Source organism: Natator depressus, chromosome 27 (genome assembly GCF_965152275.1).
Source record: "Natator depressus isolate rNatDep1 chromosome 27, rNatDep2.hap1, whole genome shotgun sequence".
Classification (NCBI taxonomy): Eukaryota; Metazoa; Chordata; order Testudines; family Cheloniidae; genus Natator; species Natator depressus.
This window is the reverse complement of record NC_134260.1, coordinates 7,544,514-7,564,021: the sequence shown is the minus strand read 5'-3', so window position 1 is coordinate 7,564,021 and position 19,508 is coordinate 7,544,514. Positions and strand designations below refer to the sequence as shown.

The following is a 19,508-nucleotide window of genomic DNA, read 5'->3' as shown; positions in this document are numbered from 1 at the left end:
GCCAGGGGAGGTCTCAGACTCCCCAGTGACCTGACAGAGGAGGGAGTTCATCGGCATGAAACAGAGAGACAGTTCAGGGTCTTTCCAAATCTGAGGGGAGCCGGAACCCATCTGGTCGGCCCCTGCTGCCAGGAGGGCGGGGGGTGGGATGTCCAGCCCTCAGGGTCCCAAACCCTCGGTGAGCCAGCAACTCTAGACTTCCTGGGCCCCGAAGGGAGAGGCCAGACGCCTGCTCTGCTCCAGTAGCCCCTGCACCGTGCCCCAGCAGGACGGAGGAGGGAGCCACCCAAAGGTGCCGTGGAGAAAAGCCAGCCCAGCAGGGTGGCTCTTGCTCACACGCAGAGCCAGGCCGCGCTGCACAGCGAGAGCCCTGGCCTGGCATCCCCCACTCCCCCTTTCATGAATAATACGGGGCGTCGATTTGGCTACACCCGCGGCTGAGCCAGGAGGTTGCCCACCAGCCAGGGTTGAGTGTAAGGCCCCGGCCTGGTTGGTGCCCTGGCTCGTTGGCTGGAGGGTAAAGGTCCCATAGCCCAGCGAGAGGCGTCTGAGGGGGCCTCCTTTCCCTCCCCGCTCTCACTAGGCTCCCCTGCCATTGCTCTGTGTTTGGGGTTCACTGCCCTCTGAGCCGCCAACCCATAATGCTTAGCTACCATGGTGATGGCTGCTATGGAAACTCCCACACTGAACCAGCAGGGCCCAATTCTCCTCCCACTGACACCCGGTTTACACCACTGGTGTCCATGGAGTTACTCCTGATTTGTGCCAGTGAGCGAAGAGGACAAGGCTCTTAATCCCTCCAGCCCGATGCTCCATTGCCAAGAGGGGTAGCGCGCCCCCAGGGCAGGACGGGCGTGTTTCACCCTCGCTCGGCTCCGGGGTACCTGACGACGTGAGGGCAGCAGGCGGCCTGGTCCCATGGGCGTGGCAGGAACCGAGCCACCCCAGCTGTGCCTTTGCCTCTAGATCCTCCTCCTCCCCCCCGCGTACTTCTGGGGCTGAGCTTTACCGGAGCCTCCAATGGGCTCCCTGGGTTTCCTCCTACCTCGCTGGCCGCTCCTTGCCCGACTGCCCCTAATATGGGTGTCCCTCCAGATACTGTCCACAGTCCCCTCTGTGCGCTCTCCCCTCATCCGCCCCAGCATTAACAAACCCAGCTGTCTGGGGGGAGTCCCGATCAGCGACACTCCATTCAGATTGACACCCCCCAACCACCAGATGTGCGTCTCAGCCCCACAATCCCCACTAGCCAGCCCTGCAAACCAGGGACTCTCCCCCGGCCAATGCCTCTCGAGCGCCAGCCCCTTGCCCGCTGCCCCATCCTTAGCGTCTCTCCTGCCTGTCCACGTCCCTGAAACTTAACAGCTGCTGGACCATGGCGTGGTTCGGATTCCCCGCACCCAGGTAGCGAGATGGCGTCTCACACACACGCGTACACGCATGCACAGACCCACACGCACACGCCGGCAAAGGGCATTCAGGAGCCTGCCGCAGATTAATCAAAATCAATCAATGGCCAGGCCCCGGGTGGGGAGGAAGCCACCAATCAAGAGCTAGGAAGGCCAAAGACCTGGCTGGCAAGGGAGGGAGAGGGAGTGGAAAAAGTGACCGAAATCCAATCGTTCCGAAGGGGGATGTGCGGAGGCAGTGCTGGCAGGGTCAGGGAACCGACCTCAGCGTCCCAACAGGAGCAAATCGGGGCAAGGGGAGGGGAACTGGGACAACCCCCGCCCCTGAGCAATGCAAAGGAGGCAGGGGGCAGGATCAAGCTGCCTTTAAGCCTGGCAGCAATGCCAAGGCATGATCCAAAGTCCTTTGGAGCCAGCAGGAAGAACTCCCGTGGATTGTGATAGGCTTTGGATCAGACCCCGAGTAACAATCACAGCAGAGCAGGAAGCCCATATGATACATCCCAACAGGGGCCTGATCCTGAGTGAGTTCTCACGGCCCACCCATGGCAGTAGGAGTCAGTGGTTTCAGCCCCTCCGTGGGTCTAGCCTTTGGGGGGTGGCTAACACTGAGCTCCCCTGCCCTACTCTCTGAGCCGCCCATACGCTGCTCACGTGCCAAGGTCCGCGTTATATTTCTCTGCCGGCTTTTGGCAAACGCCGCCGGCCCCAGCTTCGGCCTTTTGGTGTCAAGGCTAAAACGAGCCATTTCAACATTAGCCGTGGGAGCCGGGGAAGGAGAAAAGGAGGTTGGCTTGTGGAATTAAAAAGGCTTCTCATTTGGCCAACCCTTCCAAAGGGGACAAATTTGGGGACCCTTCGAATGGAGAACAAAACGTGAGAGAGAAAAACAAACCCTGGACTTACAGCCCAGAGCCAAGCGCCAAGTTCCAGCTAGTCTGTGTATCCGTCCAGCCCCTCCAGCTATCCTACCCAGCCAATGCATCCGTCTAGGGAAGGAATCCTGATCATCTACCATCCAGTCATCTGTGGAGCCGATGCACCCATGCACCCTTGCCATTGCTCTATGGGATTTCTAAGGCATCTGCTGCCTTCGTATCCAGGAACCACTGGGTGTGACTCATAAATCTGGAGTAACTTCTCTGACCTTAGCGGGCTCACTCCAGATTCACTCTGGAGTAACCAAGAGAAGGATGCAGCCAGTGTCTCCTGTTCGCCGGGGGGCCTTGTTTGCTTTTAGCAGCTGTGAGACCCAGACTCCCAGAACCCACAGAACGTCTGGCTGCAGTGTCCCAGAACAGGAGGGGAGAACAATCACGTCTTTCCCCTTCGCCCCTTCAGTCCTGCCTCACTGTATCAAACCAAACCCAGCTCACTCTCCCCGCAGCAGGTCTCTGACTAGCCCGATGCATCCCGTGCAGGAGGGGATGCTGAGGCTGCAGTAAGGGGCCCCAGGCAGGGCCAGGAGCTCAAGGCTCGTTCCCAGTTAGAGATTGGTACGTTCATCGCAGAAGTGTGTGACCGAACCCTCTGTGGGTTTAAAAGTCCAGGGCACAAGGGAGGCTGGGCCGCTCCATGCCAGCTCCTCACCCTCCCACTCCCGGCTCCGCTTGCAGAGAAAGTTTCTGCCTCCCCAGAGAGCAGGGCTGGCTAGGTCAAGAGGGAGTTGTTTCAGGGGGAAAGGATGGCTCCCCCCCATGCAAAGAAAAGAGCCAGCTGCAAGGAGGCAGCCCCATCCCACCAATGTATCCTGGCTCCCCCCTGGGGGTTTAATTCACTCTAGGGACAAACATCCCCTGGATCCGCTCTCCCCATGGCAATAGCAGGGACTCACTTAAAACCCCCCCATCTCAGCCATGCCCGTACCCCCATCCCGTCCGTTTGTCTCAGTGCTTACCGGCTTCAGCTTCAGTTTCAGACTCATGGTGTGTTGGAAGTAAGGCGGTGTGCGAGCAGGGAGCGAGGCCCAGGCGGGGAGGGAGCTGGGGGGAGAGGAGCCGTGTTCCCCAGCACAGACCTCTGGTGCTTACATCACTCCCCAGGGCAGAGCTGTGATCACACGCGACCCAGCCTCCTCCCCACCCCGGCCCTACTACCAGTGTCTGCTGCCTGCCAGACAGCGCGGCTTCAACCTGCTAGACAGGGCACTTACCACCCCTGCCTGGCGCCTCTGTGAGGGAATCAGACCCTCCCCTGCACACACGGCGGCTGCCTGGGAACCACCCTGCCCAGGGTCAACGCTGCCCTGGTCTCCCTCCGTCCCCATCAGGGCGCGGAAAGGGAGCGGGTGGAACTGACGTGCTGAGGTGCCACTCAGAGCCCCCCCAGTTTAGCTGATGGTCCTCAGGCCCGGCTGGCAGCCCCCCCTGCTAGCTCAGGATTGGGGAGCAGGCAGCATGGATCCCAACACCTGACGATGCACCTCAATCCTGACTTCCAGGGTCCCCACACCCAGCTCTGCCAGGGCCTCTCAATCTCGACCCGCAGCCCGCTGCTACCCCAGCCCTGGGCTCCCCACACCCAGCTCTGCCAGTGCCCCTCATTCCCGACCCACAGCCCCCTGCTACCCCAGCCCTGGGCTCCCCACACCCAGCTCTGCCGCTGCCCCTCAACCCCGACCCGCAGCCCCCTGATATTCCAGTCCTGGGCTCCCCACACCCAGCTCTGCCGCTGCACCTCAGCCCTGACTTGGTGGTGGCTTGGTGATGGGGATCAGAGTCTGCTGAAAGCTAGGACGAGAGTACCCAGAATTCCTGTCTCCCTGTTCAATGAGCCAGTATTTGGACCCAGGTCTCCCGTGGTGAAGGCCAGACCAGGGCACCAATAACCCCTTGGCACCTTGTGCTAGGAAGAGGCATTTGGGGCACAGAACAGGCCCCAGGAGACTGAGGATGCTGGAATGCTCTCGGCCTGCTCACGAGCTGGTGCTGGCCAGACCTCGGTGGAGCTGCTCGTGTCCGTGCCTGGAGAAATGCCATAGCTGGGGCCCTGGTCTGAGCTCTGTCACTCTGCACCCCAAGGCCCACGATACCCAGGAGTTAAGAGCCTAAATGTCTTTGAGGATCTGGCCCCGAGCCACTGCATCCTCTCCCTGCTGCAGAGGGCAGCCCCCCTGTGCCTGCCTCTTCTCCAGGCTGTGCTCCGGCCCCTGCTCACACTGCTGCTGGACAGTGCCCCGGCGTCGTGGTATATGAGTCAGGGACGGGGTCCTCAGAGACCTGGAGGGAGGCCCACAAGCCACCACAGCTCACAAGAACATGTGAACGGCCACACTGGGCCAAATCAACGGTCCATGGAGCCCAGTATCCTGTCTTCCGACAGTGACCGGTGACAGATGCTTCAGCTCACAGTCCTGGAGCCTGGCTCCTGGGGACTTGGCTCTCCTGAGACTGAGCTCTGCGGGACGGGGGCTTTTGTTACCCCATGTGTCTGTACAGCATCCAGCAGGATGGGCCCTGATCCTGACTGGGGCCTCCAGTATACACAGGGCCTGATGAGAACCAGCTCCTCCAATGCCTGCAACTCCTCCTCCCTGCCTGCCTTGGCCAGGGGGCTTTGTGGCTTCATCTCAGCCAACGGCTCCCAGGAGGAACCCCCTCCAGCACAGCTCCTGCGTCCACCTCCCCCTTCTGCGCTCCCATCACCACCTCTGCAACATCATCCTGCCACTCCCCCGCCTTCACCTCTCCTGGTAGCCTCTCTCGCCTTGACTCCTGAAGCTCCCTTCCCTGGGGCCACCCATTGCCACCCTGCCAGTCTTCTGCTGCTGCCAGGCTGGGTCCGGGGGGGGGGGGGAGTCTGGTCGGGGACAGTCAGGGGGATCAGCTCTGTAAGGACCCCAGAACTGGCATCGGATCACTAGCACATTTCACACACGCCGCCCAACAGCCATTGGAGGGAGACAACTCTTGGCAGGTGCCCTGGAGGCGAAAGACTCTGTCCGATCCCCAGTTCCCTGTGCACACTCACCCTGGCTCCCCATTTCTTGCACAGATTAGTGGCTCCTGCTGTCCCAGGCTCAGGCCACAGGAGCGACCACGGGATGGGACCAATGTGCTCAGTGCACTTGTAGCCGAAGCAAGCAGTGACCCCAGATGGGATGAGGTCACGGCTGTCAGGCTGGCCCCTCGCCCCCAGTCACATACTCTGCAGGAGTCGGCCTCTGGCTCACCCAGCTGCTGAGTTGTTACTTACACAGAGGACTAATGGGATTTCACCACCGGCTTTGCCTTGCCCGTGAATTATTTATTGGCCGTAAGTCACGAGCGGAGACTCGGCCAGGGGCATCTCTCCTGGTCCTGAGCGGATGCCCAGGCTGGCCCATGGGAGGCACGCGGGGCCCGATTCTCTCTTGCCTTGCACGTGCAGCAGTGCTATGGGGGGGGAGGGATGGCAGGGGGGACGTCGCCACCGTCGGGGTTTAGCAGCACTTCGTGCTCCCTTGGCACGGGGGGTGGGGGACGAGGCAGCGTGCCGGGCAGCAGGGACGTCCTCAGCACGCTTGCTCATGAGCAGCTGCTGCGAGTGTTTGTGGGTCTGGGCCCGGGTCTAGGGGACACCCTGGGACCTGAGCCAATTGCAGAGCCCCTGGAGCTGGCCAGCGGCAGGCATTAGAGCAGGGCTCGTCGGAGCAGGGTCCGGCGGCTCTGAGGGGGCCCACGGGACCCCGCACGCGTGTTCCCTGTGCTAGGAGGCCTGGCCGCCACAGCACCAAAGGAGCTGCCACCAAAACAATTCCCCCAGGAGCCCAGCCCAGCTGGGGAAGGGGCTTAGCCCTGGACTGCTCGGCTCTGCTTCCTTTGGATCGCTCTGAGCTTCTTTTCCTGCCTGCCCGCTGCCTTCCCTTCCCCATCTCCCACTTTCCTTCTCATGGCCTGTCAATCTCATGGCCCTCCCCCTGGAATCCACCCCCAGATCTTTCTCTCCCCTCCGTCCCCTGGCAGGCAGGATCCGGGCACCCCGAATCCCCTATGACCGAGTCACCCTTCGCGCTGACCCAGCCCAGGCTGCAGGAGCTGGGCTGACATTTCAGTGCCTGCAAGCCAAAGGGGTGTGAAAAGCAGCTCCAGAGAAAACAGGAGCTGGTAACCAGGCCTCCCGCAGCCTCTCGCCTGGGCCAGGGGCCTGCAGTGCCAGCTGGACATGGGGAGTGACTGCCACCGGTCTACCTGGGCCTGGCCCCCGTGAAATGGGACAGAGAAAGGGCTGCACCTCAGTGGGCACAAGGCCCCCCAAGCTCTGCTGAGCCCCCTCAGGGCTGACCTGCTGCTCCCCTGAGCTCCCCCCAGCCAGCTCTGCCAATGTCCCTCTATCCTGGTCTGCCACCCCCATTATTCCAGCCCCAGGAAGCCCCCATGTGCATCTTGCCACTTGCGCCTACTTAGACGACAGCCCCTTGATGCGAATACGCGTCCCGAGGGGACCCAGGCTGAGAGGAGGAGGAGGCTCATCTCACCTGGGATCCAGGCTCACACTAGGAAGTGGGGGGCTCTGCAGAGAAGCAGGCCAAAGCCACGCTCCAGCGCTGCCAAGCATGGCCATTACCCCCGTGGACGCTGGCTGTGTGGGGCTGGCGCTAGCCTGAGCACGCACAGCCAAACCAGGCCCCAAGTCCGGTCCAGTGGTTAGAACAGGAGGCTGGAAGTCAGGACTTCTGGGTTCTTTTCTCCCTTCTGGGAGGAAAGTAGGATTTCGAGGTTGCAGCAGGCGGGCTGGGGGCTAGGATTCCTGGGTTCCTTGCCCAGCTCTGGGGGGGTGGAACGGTGTCTAGTGGTTAAATACGGTGCTCAGGGGGGTCGAGATCCACCCAGAACCCAGCCAGCATGGAGATTTAAGGGGAGGGGGGAATGGACGTGGATCCATGCCAGGGACGGGGGGGAGTGCACAGGCTCGATGCTGGCCATCCCGCCTGCAGCAGGGACCTGTCAGCTTCAATCCCATCACCTCCCGCTGCCTAATGACCCAGTATCGACAGGCAGCAGGTCCTGTGCGCACACAGCCTCCAAAGTCAATGCACTGCTTGGGGTGGAGGCTTTTAGGGGAAGCAGGAAAGGGGAGAACTGTGCCCCTTGAGACATTCCTAGGGGCTTGGTGGGGGAAGGGGGTGCCAGGGGAGGCTCCTCTCCCAAATGCCAGCATTTGTCAGCTAGTTTAAGGGCACATTACCAACCCCTCTGGGGCCTAGTGGATTGAACACCAGGCTGGGCATCAGGATGGTGGGTTTTTTTTAACCCAACTCCAGGAGGGGAGTGGGGTCTAGTGGTTACAACATGGGACTAGAAGGAAGGAGGCCTGGGCTCCGTTCCTGCTTCTGCGAATGGGAATGGGATTGGGTGGTTAAAGCAGGAGTCTGCAAGTCAGGATTCCTTTCCCAGCTCAGAGAGAGAATGTTGTCTAGTGGTTAAAGCAGGCAACCTGGGGGCCTTGGCTGCTGGTGTCCTTTTCTAGGTCTGGGAGGCAGGTTGGCATAGTAGATGGAGCCTGGGCCCATGGAGTCAAGATTCCTGGATGTTGTTCCTGGCTCTGCCAGAGACTTCCTGCATTACTTTTGGACAAGTCACTTGTGCTCCCTGTGCCTCAGTTTCCCCATCTGTAAAAGGGTGATAATGAGACTGACCCCTTGGGAGCACCTTCCAGACACTCAAGAAGAGACAGGCCCTAACCCAAGGAGCTCACAGCTAAGGAGCCTTGCAAGATCCTTGGATGCAATGTGCTTTCTAGGTGCAAAGTATAACAAACAGTAATGCTGCTATACAGTTATTAATAATAATTATTACTCCCACACTACCCCCTGGGTAATATCTGCTTTCACTCCCACCGTCCCGTCTGCACTCCACATCAGAGCAATTCTTAGTGACTTTTAGTTCATTCAGTTAAACTCAAATAACATCCTGTGTGATTCTTTAAAACCATTGTCTTTTATTTGCTTATGAGGCAGACCCTAGCCTGGCAGCCAGTCCTGCACTCGCCCCCCAGCTCCCTGTCTCTCTTAGGGTGGGTCCCGAATCCTGGGGATTGACAGCCCTTGTATAATTTGCATCCTAGTTAGTGATTCTGCGATGGTTATTCTCAGTGTCTAATCCCTTCTTGGCACCTACTGAGCTATTAGCCTCAATTACATCCTGCAGCAGAGAGTTCCACAGGTGACCCAAAGACCTTCCAGAATAAAAAATGTGGGGCAAAATCCTACCCTGCTTTGCACAGGTGAGCTGGGGGGCAGGGAAAGGGTGCAGGGAGCCCCTCTGCATGAGCAGGGCACAAGTGGGACCTACAGCAACATTCAGGGGCTCTGGCTGACACCCACCAGTTCCACACCCCCAGAGATGCGGCTTGCTTTGTGCGTTCTGCCATGAGGTGGCATTGCCCTGGGCCCATCCCTCCCAAGCCATCCAGGAACATAAGAACGGCCAGACTGGGTCAGACCAAAGGTCCATTGAGCCCAGTGTCCTGTCTTCCGACAGTGGCCAGTGCCAGGTGCCCCAGAGGGAATGAACAGAACAGGTCATCCTCAAGTGATCCATCCCCTGTCGCTCATTCCCAGCTTCTGGCAAACAGAGGCTAGGGACACCATCCCTGTCCATCCTGGCTAATAGCCATTGATGGACCTACATTCCATGAATTTACCTAGCTCCTTTTTGAACCCTGTTATAGTCTTGGCCTTCACAACATCCTCTGGCAAGGAATTCCACAGGTTGACTGTGTGAAGTGTAAAGAAATAATTCCTTTTGTTTTGTTTTAAACCTGCTGCCTATTAATTTCATTTGGTGACTCCTAGTTCGTGTGTTATGAGGAGGAGTAAATAACACTTCCTTATTTACTTTCTCCACACCAGTCATGATTTTATAGACCTCTATCATATCCCCCCCTCAGTCGTCTCTTTTCCAAGCTGAAAAGCCCCAGTTGTATTAATCTCTCCTCATAAAGGCAGCCATTCCATACCCCTAATCATTTTTGTTGCCCTTTTCCGAACCTTTTCCAATTCCAATAGATCTTTTTTGAGATAAGGCGACCACATCTGCACGCGATATTCAAGATGGGGGTGTACCATGGATTTATACAGAGGCAACATGATATTTTCTGGCCTATTATCTATCCCTTTCTTGATGATGCCCAACATTCTGTTCGCTTTTTTGACGGCCGCTGCACATTGAGTGGACGTTTTCAGAGAACTGTCCACAATGACTCCAAGATCTCTCTCTTGAGTGGTCACAGCTAATTTAGGCCCCATCGTTTTATATGTATGGTTGGGATTATGTTTTACAATGTGCATTACTTTGCATTTATCAACATTGAATTTCATCTGCCATTTTGTTGCCCAATCCCCCAGTTTTGAGAGATGCGTTTGTAGCTCTTCCCAGTCTGCCTGGGACTTAACTATCTTGAGTAGTTTTGTATCATCTGAAAATTTTGCCACCTCACTGTTCACCACTTTTTCCAGATCGTTTATGAAAATGTTGAATAGGACTGGGCCCAGTACAGACCCCTGGGGGACACCACTATTTACCTCTCTCCATTCTGAAGACCTTCTGCTCTTCCACTCATGCCTTTCTGCAGGTCTCATTCCCTGCGCCATTCACTTCTGCGGGTGGAAGCGGGAATCCCTGCAGTTCGGCGTCTTAAGGCCACGGCGGATACCAGGGATGTGCGATCTCAGTCTATGCATTAGAGGCTCCCTGGAGCCAGGCTCTCTGCTGTCTGACATATCTACCCGTAGGCGGGAAGGAGGCAGCTGGGTATTTCCCAGTTAATGTAACCCCCCCAACCCCTCCGCGCCCCCTTCCCTTCCAAGGAGCCTGGAAGATGGAAACACCATCACCTTGCGCAGCGTCCCATGTGGTGAAGGGACACTGCCACCTGGTGGCTGCCGGAGGAACCAGCAGCAGCTGTGCTTGCAGGTGTCACCTCCACCAATTCCCGCAGTCAGCGCACAGAAAGGAGACCTCCACAGCCCACGCAAAGACGTCGGCTGGGGGCGGATCTCCCGAAGAGTGGGGGTAAGGAACAGCCTTGCCGAAGGCAGGTACATCCCCTTCCCCCTGCAGCTCGGTAGAAAAACCTGCCAGACCTTGGGCCTGTTCCACGGTAAGAAAAAAGAAAGTTAATCTGACTTATTTCAGAGGTGCACGAATGACGATGCCAAAGCTCTGCCGATTTCCACCAGTGGAGGGCCGGGCCCACAGGCTCGGGCTGAGCTGTTCTGTACCTGGCCTGAGCCCAAACACCTCCCAGCCAGCCACCGAACAGATGGGAGAGAGGGAGGGTGGGGGAGGTGGTGATTACTATGGGCTAGATCGTAACTGTGCCAACTGCCCCAGCGAGTCCCCATTGCATCCCTGCTTCCCCCTTGCTCTGGGGGAGGAGGAATTACTTCAACCCTTTGCTCAAGCAGCTCCCGCCCTTCATATGCCCACCAGCTATGGGCCAGGGCTCCTCCTAGTCCCTGCCCCTCTCTGCCCTACGGCCCCACGCCTCAGATGCTTGTAGTGGAGGGTGAAAGGCAAGTAGTAGCCACAATCCGAGCAGAGGAGTAAGGGAGAATCGACCTCCCTGTGATTCCCCTGCATGGCGGAGGAGGGCAATGACAATCTAGCCCTGTGCAAACCCTAGTGACTATGCCCCCAAACAGTGACAGCAACCCCACAGTACAACCTCCCCGCACGGCGGCTCCTAGTCACGATGGGGATTGCCCTACAGCAGCCCCCCTGGGCTGGACAGACAGACAGTGTCATGGCCAGCATCCTGCAGATGCTGGTTTTCTGGGGTTAAAAACACATCAGAATGTGTTTGGAGCCCATCTGGGCCACAATCTCTTGTTCTCTGCCATGAGCGAGGGAAGCCCTCTGGAGAGCCACACGCATGCACTGGGAACAGCTTTCAGTGGGGCGACCCTGGGGGAGTCCAGGTGCAAAGAGAGAAGCATGGACAGACAGAGTGAAACGCTGCCAGCTGGGTGTGTCCGTCCCCAGCCCCGGCTGTGCCGGAGGGGAGATGAGGAACTGAATACCAAGCATGCAGGGACCCTGCCCTGTCCCCACTCAGCTGCTCCTTCAAATGCGTGAATCTCCCCCTGCCCCGCGGCTGTTCCACAAACGATCGCGAGTGTCCCCACCACACTATGGACGATGGGGAACGGCGTCACTCGGCCACCAGGATCCCGACTTCTCCCCACAGGAGACGTAGTCTGGCCAGGGAGGCCAGCCCACAAGGGAGAAAGGGGACCTGAGACACAGCTCCCAGGAGGCAACGTCGCCCTGCAGGGAAATGCAGTTTAACGTTGAATTGACCCCAAGGTGACACATTTTGCCATTTCCAACTCGAAACTTTTCGTTCAGTGAAAAATCTCAAGATTTCAACATTTCGACCCGCAAAAGAAAAAAAAAAGTCGTCAAAATATTGCAATTTGTTGTGGGACAGAAATTCCCATTTTCGCTCTGCTCTGCAAAGTAATCTGCCCCTCCCCTCCAAATCTGTGCCAGAAACTAGTGGGATCTGCCCCTCCCTTCCAAATCTGCTCCACGAATTAGCATGCACGCCCACCCTCACCCCATGCCTGCTCCACAAATTAGCACAATCATTCCCTCCACCTCCCAGGAGTGCCCCTGGCTTGGGGAGAATGCCCCCCGCCCCCCCTGTACCTGTGTGACTTTCTCGGTGACATTCTGCGTGCGCTCCGTCACCTTGTGGGGCGCGATGATCTCGATCTCAGTGGTGGAGCCCGAGCGGTGCTTCTCCAGGTTGAACTCCACAAAGTTGAGGGTGAACTGCGGGATCTGGCTGATGGTGCGGTACCTCGTGAGGTCGGAGTCCGAGGTGGAGTTCTGGGGGTTGGGCTTGGCTTGGGAGGCCTCTGGAACAAATTCAGGAAGGAGGGAAACACTCAGGAGAGCGACAGAAACAACAATTAACCATCAGCGTTCTAGTCTCTGTGGACAAGGGAGCCCAGGATAAGCCGTCTGAGAGAACCTGTCTGGAGAGACAACGCTATTGCAAAGGGCCCATTTTGCCTTGGTACCCAAACACAAAGGCCAAAATTCTCCAAAGCCACTCGTGATCTCGGGTGCCCAACTTGAGGCACCTGAAAGGGGCTTGCTTTTCAGAAAGAGCTGAGAACCCACCCCCTAAAAACAAAGCCCCTTTCAGGTGTCTCAAGCTTGGCGCCGAAAAACGGTGGCACCTAAATCCCTAGTCACTGCTAAGGCCCAGGCCAATTGGCCTGGATTCTGATAGCCATTGGTGGGGGCCAACGCTGCAGTGGCAGGATACGAATGTAAACAGAATTCAGAAAACTGTCAAAGCCTAAAATTACAGACGGGGCCCATTGGGCCGCAGGCCTCCACCGGCAAGACTCTTGAGGCTTTTACCTCAGCTTCTCCTGCCCTCTGAGCTGGGTTGGCTGTTCGTCCTGGCTCCTCAAACTAACATCTCCTTGAGGGACGGGGAGTGGAGTGCTGCTTTGGCAGGGCAAAGAGAGCACAGATGGAGTCCTACGATCTGCCCCCAAAGCCGTACACATCCCATCCAATCCATCCCCATGGGCCAGGGCAGGATTGTTCCCTGTGGGGTATTTTCCTAGCATTCTTCCGGTCTAGTTTAATGTTCTAGGCATTAAGGCTTCTACCCTTTCCCTGGGACATGATTCTCCAGCTCAGTGGATCTCACCAGCAGGTCATTTTTCCTAAAACACCCTCAATTTTTCAAATACAAACAGCTTACATGTCAACCTTCCTTCATTCCATCCCCTGTTCTCCCCAGCCTTATTTGTCTCATTCCCCAGCTCCTTTGGGTTTATAACCTTTTAGTATTTGTGGACTCTCATGTTCCCTTCCCTGACCGTGGCTTAGCCAAGCGGCACATATTCAGCTCATTCCAGTTTTCCTCCTCAATTGATCCCTCCAGCCTGCTGACCGTTTTAGTTTCTCTTCTCTGGTCCCCAACCTATTGGCCAGTATCTTTCTTATGAGAACAAGTAGCCCAGAAACGAACACAAAACTGCAGCTGCATTTGTCCCAGAGCCTTACAGAGAAGGACTAATTCTTCCCTGCCTCAATGCATGATATCTCTGCACCCGCAGCCCCAAAGTGCACTGGCCTTCTTTGAGACATAGCAAACTCCTGTCTATTTTATTGTCCACTCTCACCTCAAGGGGCCAGAGGGTCAAAAGAACAAAACAAGGGTGGGACTGCCCTACCCTTAGTCCCAGTGAAGTCAATGGGAAAGCTCCCACTGACATCAATGGGAACAGAGGTAGGCCAATGCTGACAGCTTAGAAAAATCCCACCTGAAGTGGGGAAGATTTTCACACATGCTCAGCACACTGAGCACCTGTTGGGTGTTGAGCTCTTCTGAAAGTCTAGATACAGGGATCACACTGGGGGCTGTTGAGCAAATCTGGCCCTCATTTAGGAGGCTAAAGCTCTTCAGAAAATCCAGCTCCGATTGTGAGTGCTGGGCACTTGAAAATGTGTCTCTGAGCTATTGAAAACCTAGGCCTGAGGCCTGTCTCAGCTTTACTTCTCCCCAGCTCTCTATCTCCCATCACGTGACTATATGATGAATTCTTTCCGTCCCAGTGTATCCACTTTGCTTTTTTTCTTTAATTCAGTCTCTTTCAGCCACCTTTCTAGGTCTCTCCGGATTATTGCTCTGTCCTCTCTGCATGTCTGCAGTAGAGCCGGTTGGACATTTTTCATGAAACGTCTTTTTGTTTTTTAAAGTCAGAAAATGCCGATTTGCCAAACCCAAAACTCACTGCAGAGAAGTGCCAGCTTCGATGATGTTTTGGTCCAGGCTGGCATTTCTGGTGCGATGGAGAGGGACCCATACCAGTGGTCAGGGCACACGCCTGGCATGCGGGGGTGTGACAATGTGAGGCAGCAGGGAGGGGGGAGTGTTGACCTGGGAATGTGCCCTGGGGGTGGGAGACCTGAGAGCCTGTCACCTGAGCCTGGAGGGGGAGGGGGAGGTAACACCTCTGCCCAGGAATGTGGACAGAGGCTGCAGCAGGGAACCGGCTTGGTGGGTTTAGTTTCAGTTTGGGGCTGGGTGGAGGAACACAGGGAACCCCAGGGCTGGGGTCTAAGCTCCCTGCTCCCCCAGAAGGACTTGACTGAGGGGTCCTGGGTGTCCCCACAAGCTCTGTTTTGGACTGTGTTACTGTTGCCCAATAAACCTTCGGTTTTACTGGCTGGCTGAGAGTCTCAGTGAATCCCAGGAAGAGGGGTGCAGGGCCTGGACTCCCCCACACTCCGTGACAGGGGGATCCAGTGTCAAGGCCCTGCTCCGAATCAGCTGCCCGCTGAGTGCCCGAACCATGGAGCTCTTGGCTCTGCCGGCATGGCTTTCTCTCATGTTTGGTTCCAATGCCGAGCGAAACACATTTCAAAACCTCGACATTTTTCATGAAATCTGCAATGCCTCCCGATTCAGTATCCTCTGCAAAGGTCAATGACACGCCGTGACCATGGTGATGGGATTTCCGGATTAAATACTTGGGCCCTCATCCTCAGAACATGAAGATTATATGTATTACATCTACCGTATTCACTCATCTAAACTCACCCCTCCCCCTTTGGGAGCCGTGGGACCGGAGTCAGGAAAGAGCCTGGAAGGGTTTGGACATGGCGGATTTACAGTGCAGACTGGTTCACTCAGAGACTTTCACACACAGACCTAGATCATCAAAGGTATACAGGCGTCTAACTCCCATTGGTTTCAATGATTTCAACACCCATTGGTGTCAGTGGGACTTAGGTGCCTAAATCCATTTCCAGAATGGCTGTAGACACACAGCCAGATCTACAGGCCAAGACACATCCAGAGATCCCCGCACTTGGAAACATACTGGAGTCAGTTTATGCTCTGGGAGACACCCCCCTTACCGCTGCTTCTTTAAGGCAACGTAGGGTGAAAAACTCCCCCAGGGACCCTCAGAGCAGATGAGAGGAAGGCCCGTCTGCTGGAAGAGCTCTGCACCACCTCCCCATTGGTAGCGACACATCTGCTTGTGCTTTTCCCCTACCTGAGTTTGCCCTCCTCTCCCTGAATTTTCTCTGGAACTCAGACCTGGTGACCTCAAAGTTGTCCAAGGAGGAGACCCTGCGGAGGCTGCCCCCAGGGTGAAGCCGAACCAAGCCCCAAGCAGCTTCGGACCCCAGTGGGCCCAGGAAGGGAGGCTCTCGTTTCGGGGACGAGTGATGCACGGTGGGGATGGCCTCCAGGCTCGGCCTCCTCTCCTTTTCCAGGAGGGACTCGGTCTCTGACTGGACACAGTTCTCCTTGGGAGGAGTCTTCAAGTCCCTCAGAATCAGGGAGTCGCCCCTGGGCTTGAAGACAGCCAGGAGAGAGCGTTTGGTTAGGAGGAGCCCTGGAATGCTGAGGCGGGAGGGGAGGAGGGTCAGGAAAGAGGAAAGACAGAGGGCTGGGTAGTGCTGCTGTGTCGTGGGTTAAGCTCCCGCTGGGACCAGAACTGAGCACATCTTGTTACATGGCTAATGGAATCCCACCAGCCTCAAGAGCCTGCGAGCCCCAACTCCATGTACGACTGCGGGACCCACCAACAACGTCCTGTTCCGTTAAGCCTGGCTGAGCATGGGGTAGCTTGCAAGGTATTGCTGAGCCACTAGCAGATAGGAAACAGCCTGGAGCAGGAGAAAAAGAGGAAACCCCAGAAGTGGATTTCCCTGGCATTCGGTGGCTTCGATTCACAGTGTTTCTAGGACCTAAGGCATGAGAGTGAAAAGCTAAACACGCCCTTTTCTCTCCCCCCTGCCTGCTGAGGGAGTTTAAAGAACCAAGAGTGGTTCAACGTACAAAGTCCTTCACCTGTGGTTGACAGGGGCTGCCTAATCCACACCAGAGACAAGATCCTGCCACTGGGGAAACTGCCGGACGTGCAGACTCAGTTATTCGCAGGCTTTCCTGTCCCACCCTCTCCTCGGTGCCTGCTAAACTCCGTTTTTTGGACACTGAGGCAAGATCTCCTGACTTAAGAGACGCCTATAATGACAAGCCTGAAAAACAACCAACCCCCAGCTCGGAAAGCATGTGGCATGAAATCTCAGCACCCCAGAAGTGTCGCGTTTCTGTCAATGTGTCCAACAGAGACCAGGTCCCAAGGATTTAAGGAATTTCCCGCAGTCAGCCAGGGTAAAAAGCCCAAATTGCACATTTCAGGCTCTTGCAGGGTTTGGCTACCAGAAATACGGTGCTGTCCGCGACTCTTCTGAGGGAAACCAACCTAACCCCACCTCACCCCAAACACCCTGCCAAAGTACTGGCACTAGCTCAACCCTGCTTTGTCCGCAGAGATTCTGCACAGGCCCCGCCAGGCCCTTCTCCAAGCTGCTGGCCTCTCTCACCACGCTGGTCCTCAAAAACCTTCACTGAGCTTCTGATCGAGCTGCGCGTTTATTCTGAGGCTCACAGCCTGTTCTGGCTTAGCAAAATGGATCGCAGAGATCTGAATTTTATTACCTCCAACTCTTTTGCTGATGGCCCCTTTGCTCTTGCTCGGCAACTGTCACTCAGGGAAGGCTCCACTCAAGGCAACAGAAAGTCAACTTGTCCCAGGGGCACTTGGCAACACTCCAGATGTCTTCTACGTGGACATACTTAGAGCTTTTGACAGCCCAGCAGGAATGGTCTACCTGTACGTACCTACGACCTTTGACAGCCCACCAGGTGCCTTTTACCCAAAACGTACCTACAACAGCAGCTAGTAGAGCTGCTGTATTCTCTCTTGACAGACCAAGTACACTTGACAGCACACCGAGCACCTCGTACCAGGAGACACGTAAAGCATTTGGCAGCCCAGCAGGTGCCTTCTACCTAGACGTATCTAGAACGTCTGGCTGCACATGTGCTTGCTACTTGTACATACCTGGAACATTTGCAGCAGTCTAGAGGATAATGAGAACAGCAATCTCTTAAAAAGTTCTAATGCTAACAGACCAAGAACTTTTTCCCTACCCCATTAAGTCGATGCAGTCATGATTGTTGCTGTCCCTAATGCACAGGGACAACGTAATCTTTGCTGGTACAATAGTGGGGAAGAGCTGGACAAGATGACTCGATAGAATGTATTTGAAACTCCAGGCTCATGATAATGCATGGGGGTGACACAAGGATTGGCAGGAAAATTTTAAGAGATGTGTAATTTCAAGGAATATTTGCACCAAAATTCTGGAGTTTTGCCCATTGATTTCTACCAGATCCATGCAGGTCCCAGTGCCACCATCTCAAGCCAGCGCTATGTCCTTTCTTAAGAGCAGTGTATTTGTGCAATCTTTCCGGGCTTTCTTTCCTACCCAAAGGGTTCAAGAATCTGTTAACACTTCGACAAAGAAAGTCCTAACGAGCTAGCCCCTACCCCTAATCCAGACCCTGGGGGTTCCAAAAGCCATTCCTCACTGCTGCACTAAACTCTGTTGCCAGCTGAGGGCAGTGGTATGAAGGCGTGGGTGTGAATGCACAACATGTGCGGTTGTACGTATGTACGTACCGCTTCTTTCTCCTGGCTGGAAACAGAGCTGTTCAACTGTGCATCACAGGCTACATACTGCCAGCAGCTAATGGAGATTCTCCTTTAGTTCTAGTGGTCAGGGCTGGAGCTCTGAACGCAGAAGGTTCTCGGGTCTGTCCCCACTGAAGTTCCGAGCCTCAAAGGCAACAACCACAAAGTCCCTTTCGCTCTGTGTTTAACCATTAAGAGACAGAGCCACTAAATTCAGACACTGCACCAGCCACAGCAGCTACTGAAGGGGGCAGGGTGGGGAGAGCCAAGGAAGAGTGCTGGGTCCTGACCTAATGTATCAGCTTATATCGTACAAAGTCTATGGTTACCTTTCCATAGTCAATGGCTACTCCATCAAACTCACTGGTGGGCAGAGATTTCCGCTGGATTTTGAGTCGCCGCAGGGACGGGAGACTAAACTTCAACCTCTTACCTTGACCTTGTTAAAAAGAAAAACACAAACAAAACACAAGAGACACAGATGTAACCTAGCTGCACGTGAAGCCAGGTGCCCTGAGCAAAGCAGGTGGGGGCCCGGGGGGCCAGGGATACAGCCGAGCTGTGCTCAGCCACAGAGAGGTGCCCATGTGGTTGGCCTGATAGGACTGCTGCCTATGGCTGTGATGAACACTCAGCTGCTCTGGATTCAGCTGTCCATTCTAGTGTCTGGCTAGCAGGGGCAGAATCGACAGGCGGCGAGGCTGGGCCGTCTCAGTGCCCGCCAATGGTAACATTAGGTCACTACCAGTCCAGGATTGCCTTGGATGGGTGTCCTAGAGAGGAATGGTTCTGTAGCCCAGCCCCCCGGCTGCCTGGACCCAGCTGTCACCCAGTCCAGTGCTTAATTTGTGCCAGGGCTTAGCCCCAGCACCTCTGTGGCAGTTCTTAGCCCCGGCACCTCTGGGCTTGCTGCATCAGTTCTGAAAGTAAATCATTGCTTGAGCCTCTACACCTCTTTCATTACAAATTAAGCACGGACACAGTCCCTACACTATGCCATAGAGACCAGCTCCTGGACATTCGCCATGATCAGCTGGGATCCCACAGTGAAATCCAAGTTTCCTAGTGCCGTGCAAGGCCACACGGAGAATTTCACTGGTGACAGGACCCAGAGCTCTGAGCACTGGCTCCATCCCACCTCTGTGTCCAGTTTATAAACCCAAATGCCTCTCCTTAGGGGCACATCAGGTCACCCTTTCTCCTGGTGCAGTCAGACTTCATGGGACCTTCTCCCAACCCCTGCCAGTTAGAGGAGAATCCTGGTGTGGATTCTCTCCCCCAGGGAAGTGCTAGCACTTGCCCTGATTTATTTGTTCTATGTTTGACTACAGTGTCTTGCCCAAGCTGAGAAATATACAGCTGAGATTTCCAATGCCATCTAAGGGATTTGGACAGAATGGGAGCGGAGCGTCTAAATCTCCCACGTGGGCTTTGGAAATCCGTCTCTAAAGCTACCACACCCCAAAACGACGTTAGAAGAACATCAGTCGGATTGCAAAGCCAAGCGTGCCAAAGCTGGGGATTGCTAGAGTTAAGGTTGCCCGGACCCATGCTAAGCTCCCTGCTATTAATTCCCAGGTAATGAGGAG

At 55.7% G+C, this 19,508-nt stretch overlaps 1 protein-coding gene across 1 annotated transcript in view; it reads right to left on the bottom strand.

The window, feature by feature from the left end:
* The window catches only part of KCNH6 (potassium voltage-gated channel subfamily H member 6), a 101,122-nt gene that overhangs the window by 23,736 nt on the left and 57,878 nt on the right, over positions 1–19,508 (bottom strand). The window contains exon 4 of the mRNA XM_074940826.1: positions 12,044–12,255. Within this exon, the coding sequence (XP_074796927.1) occupies positions 12,044–12,255 (212 nt within the window). The remainder of the gene's footprint in view (positions 1–12,043; positions 12,256–19,508) is intronic.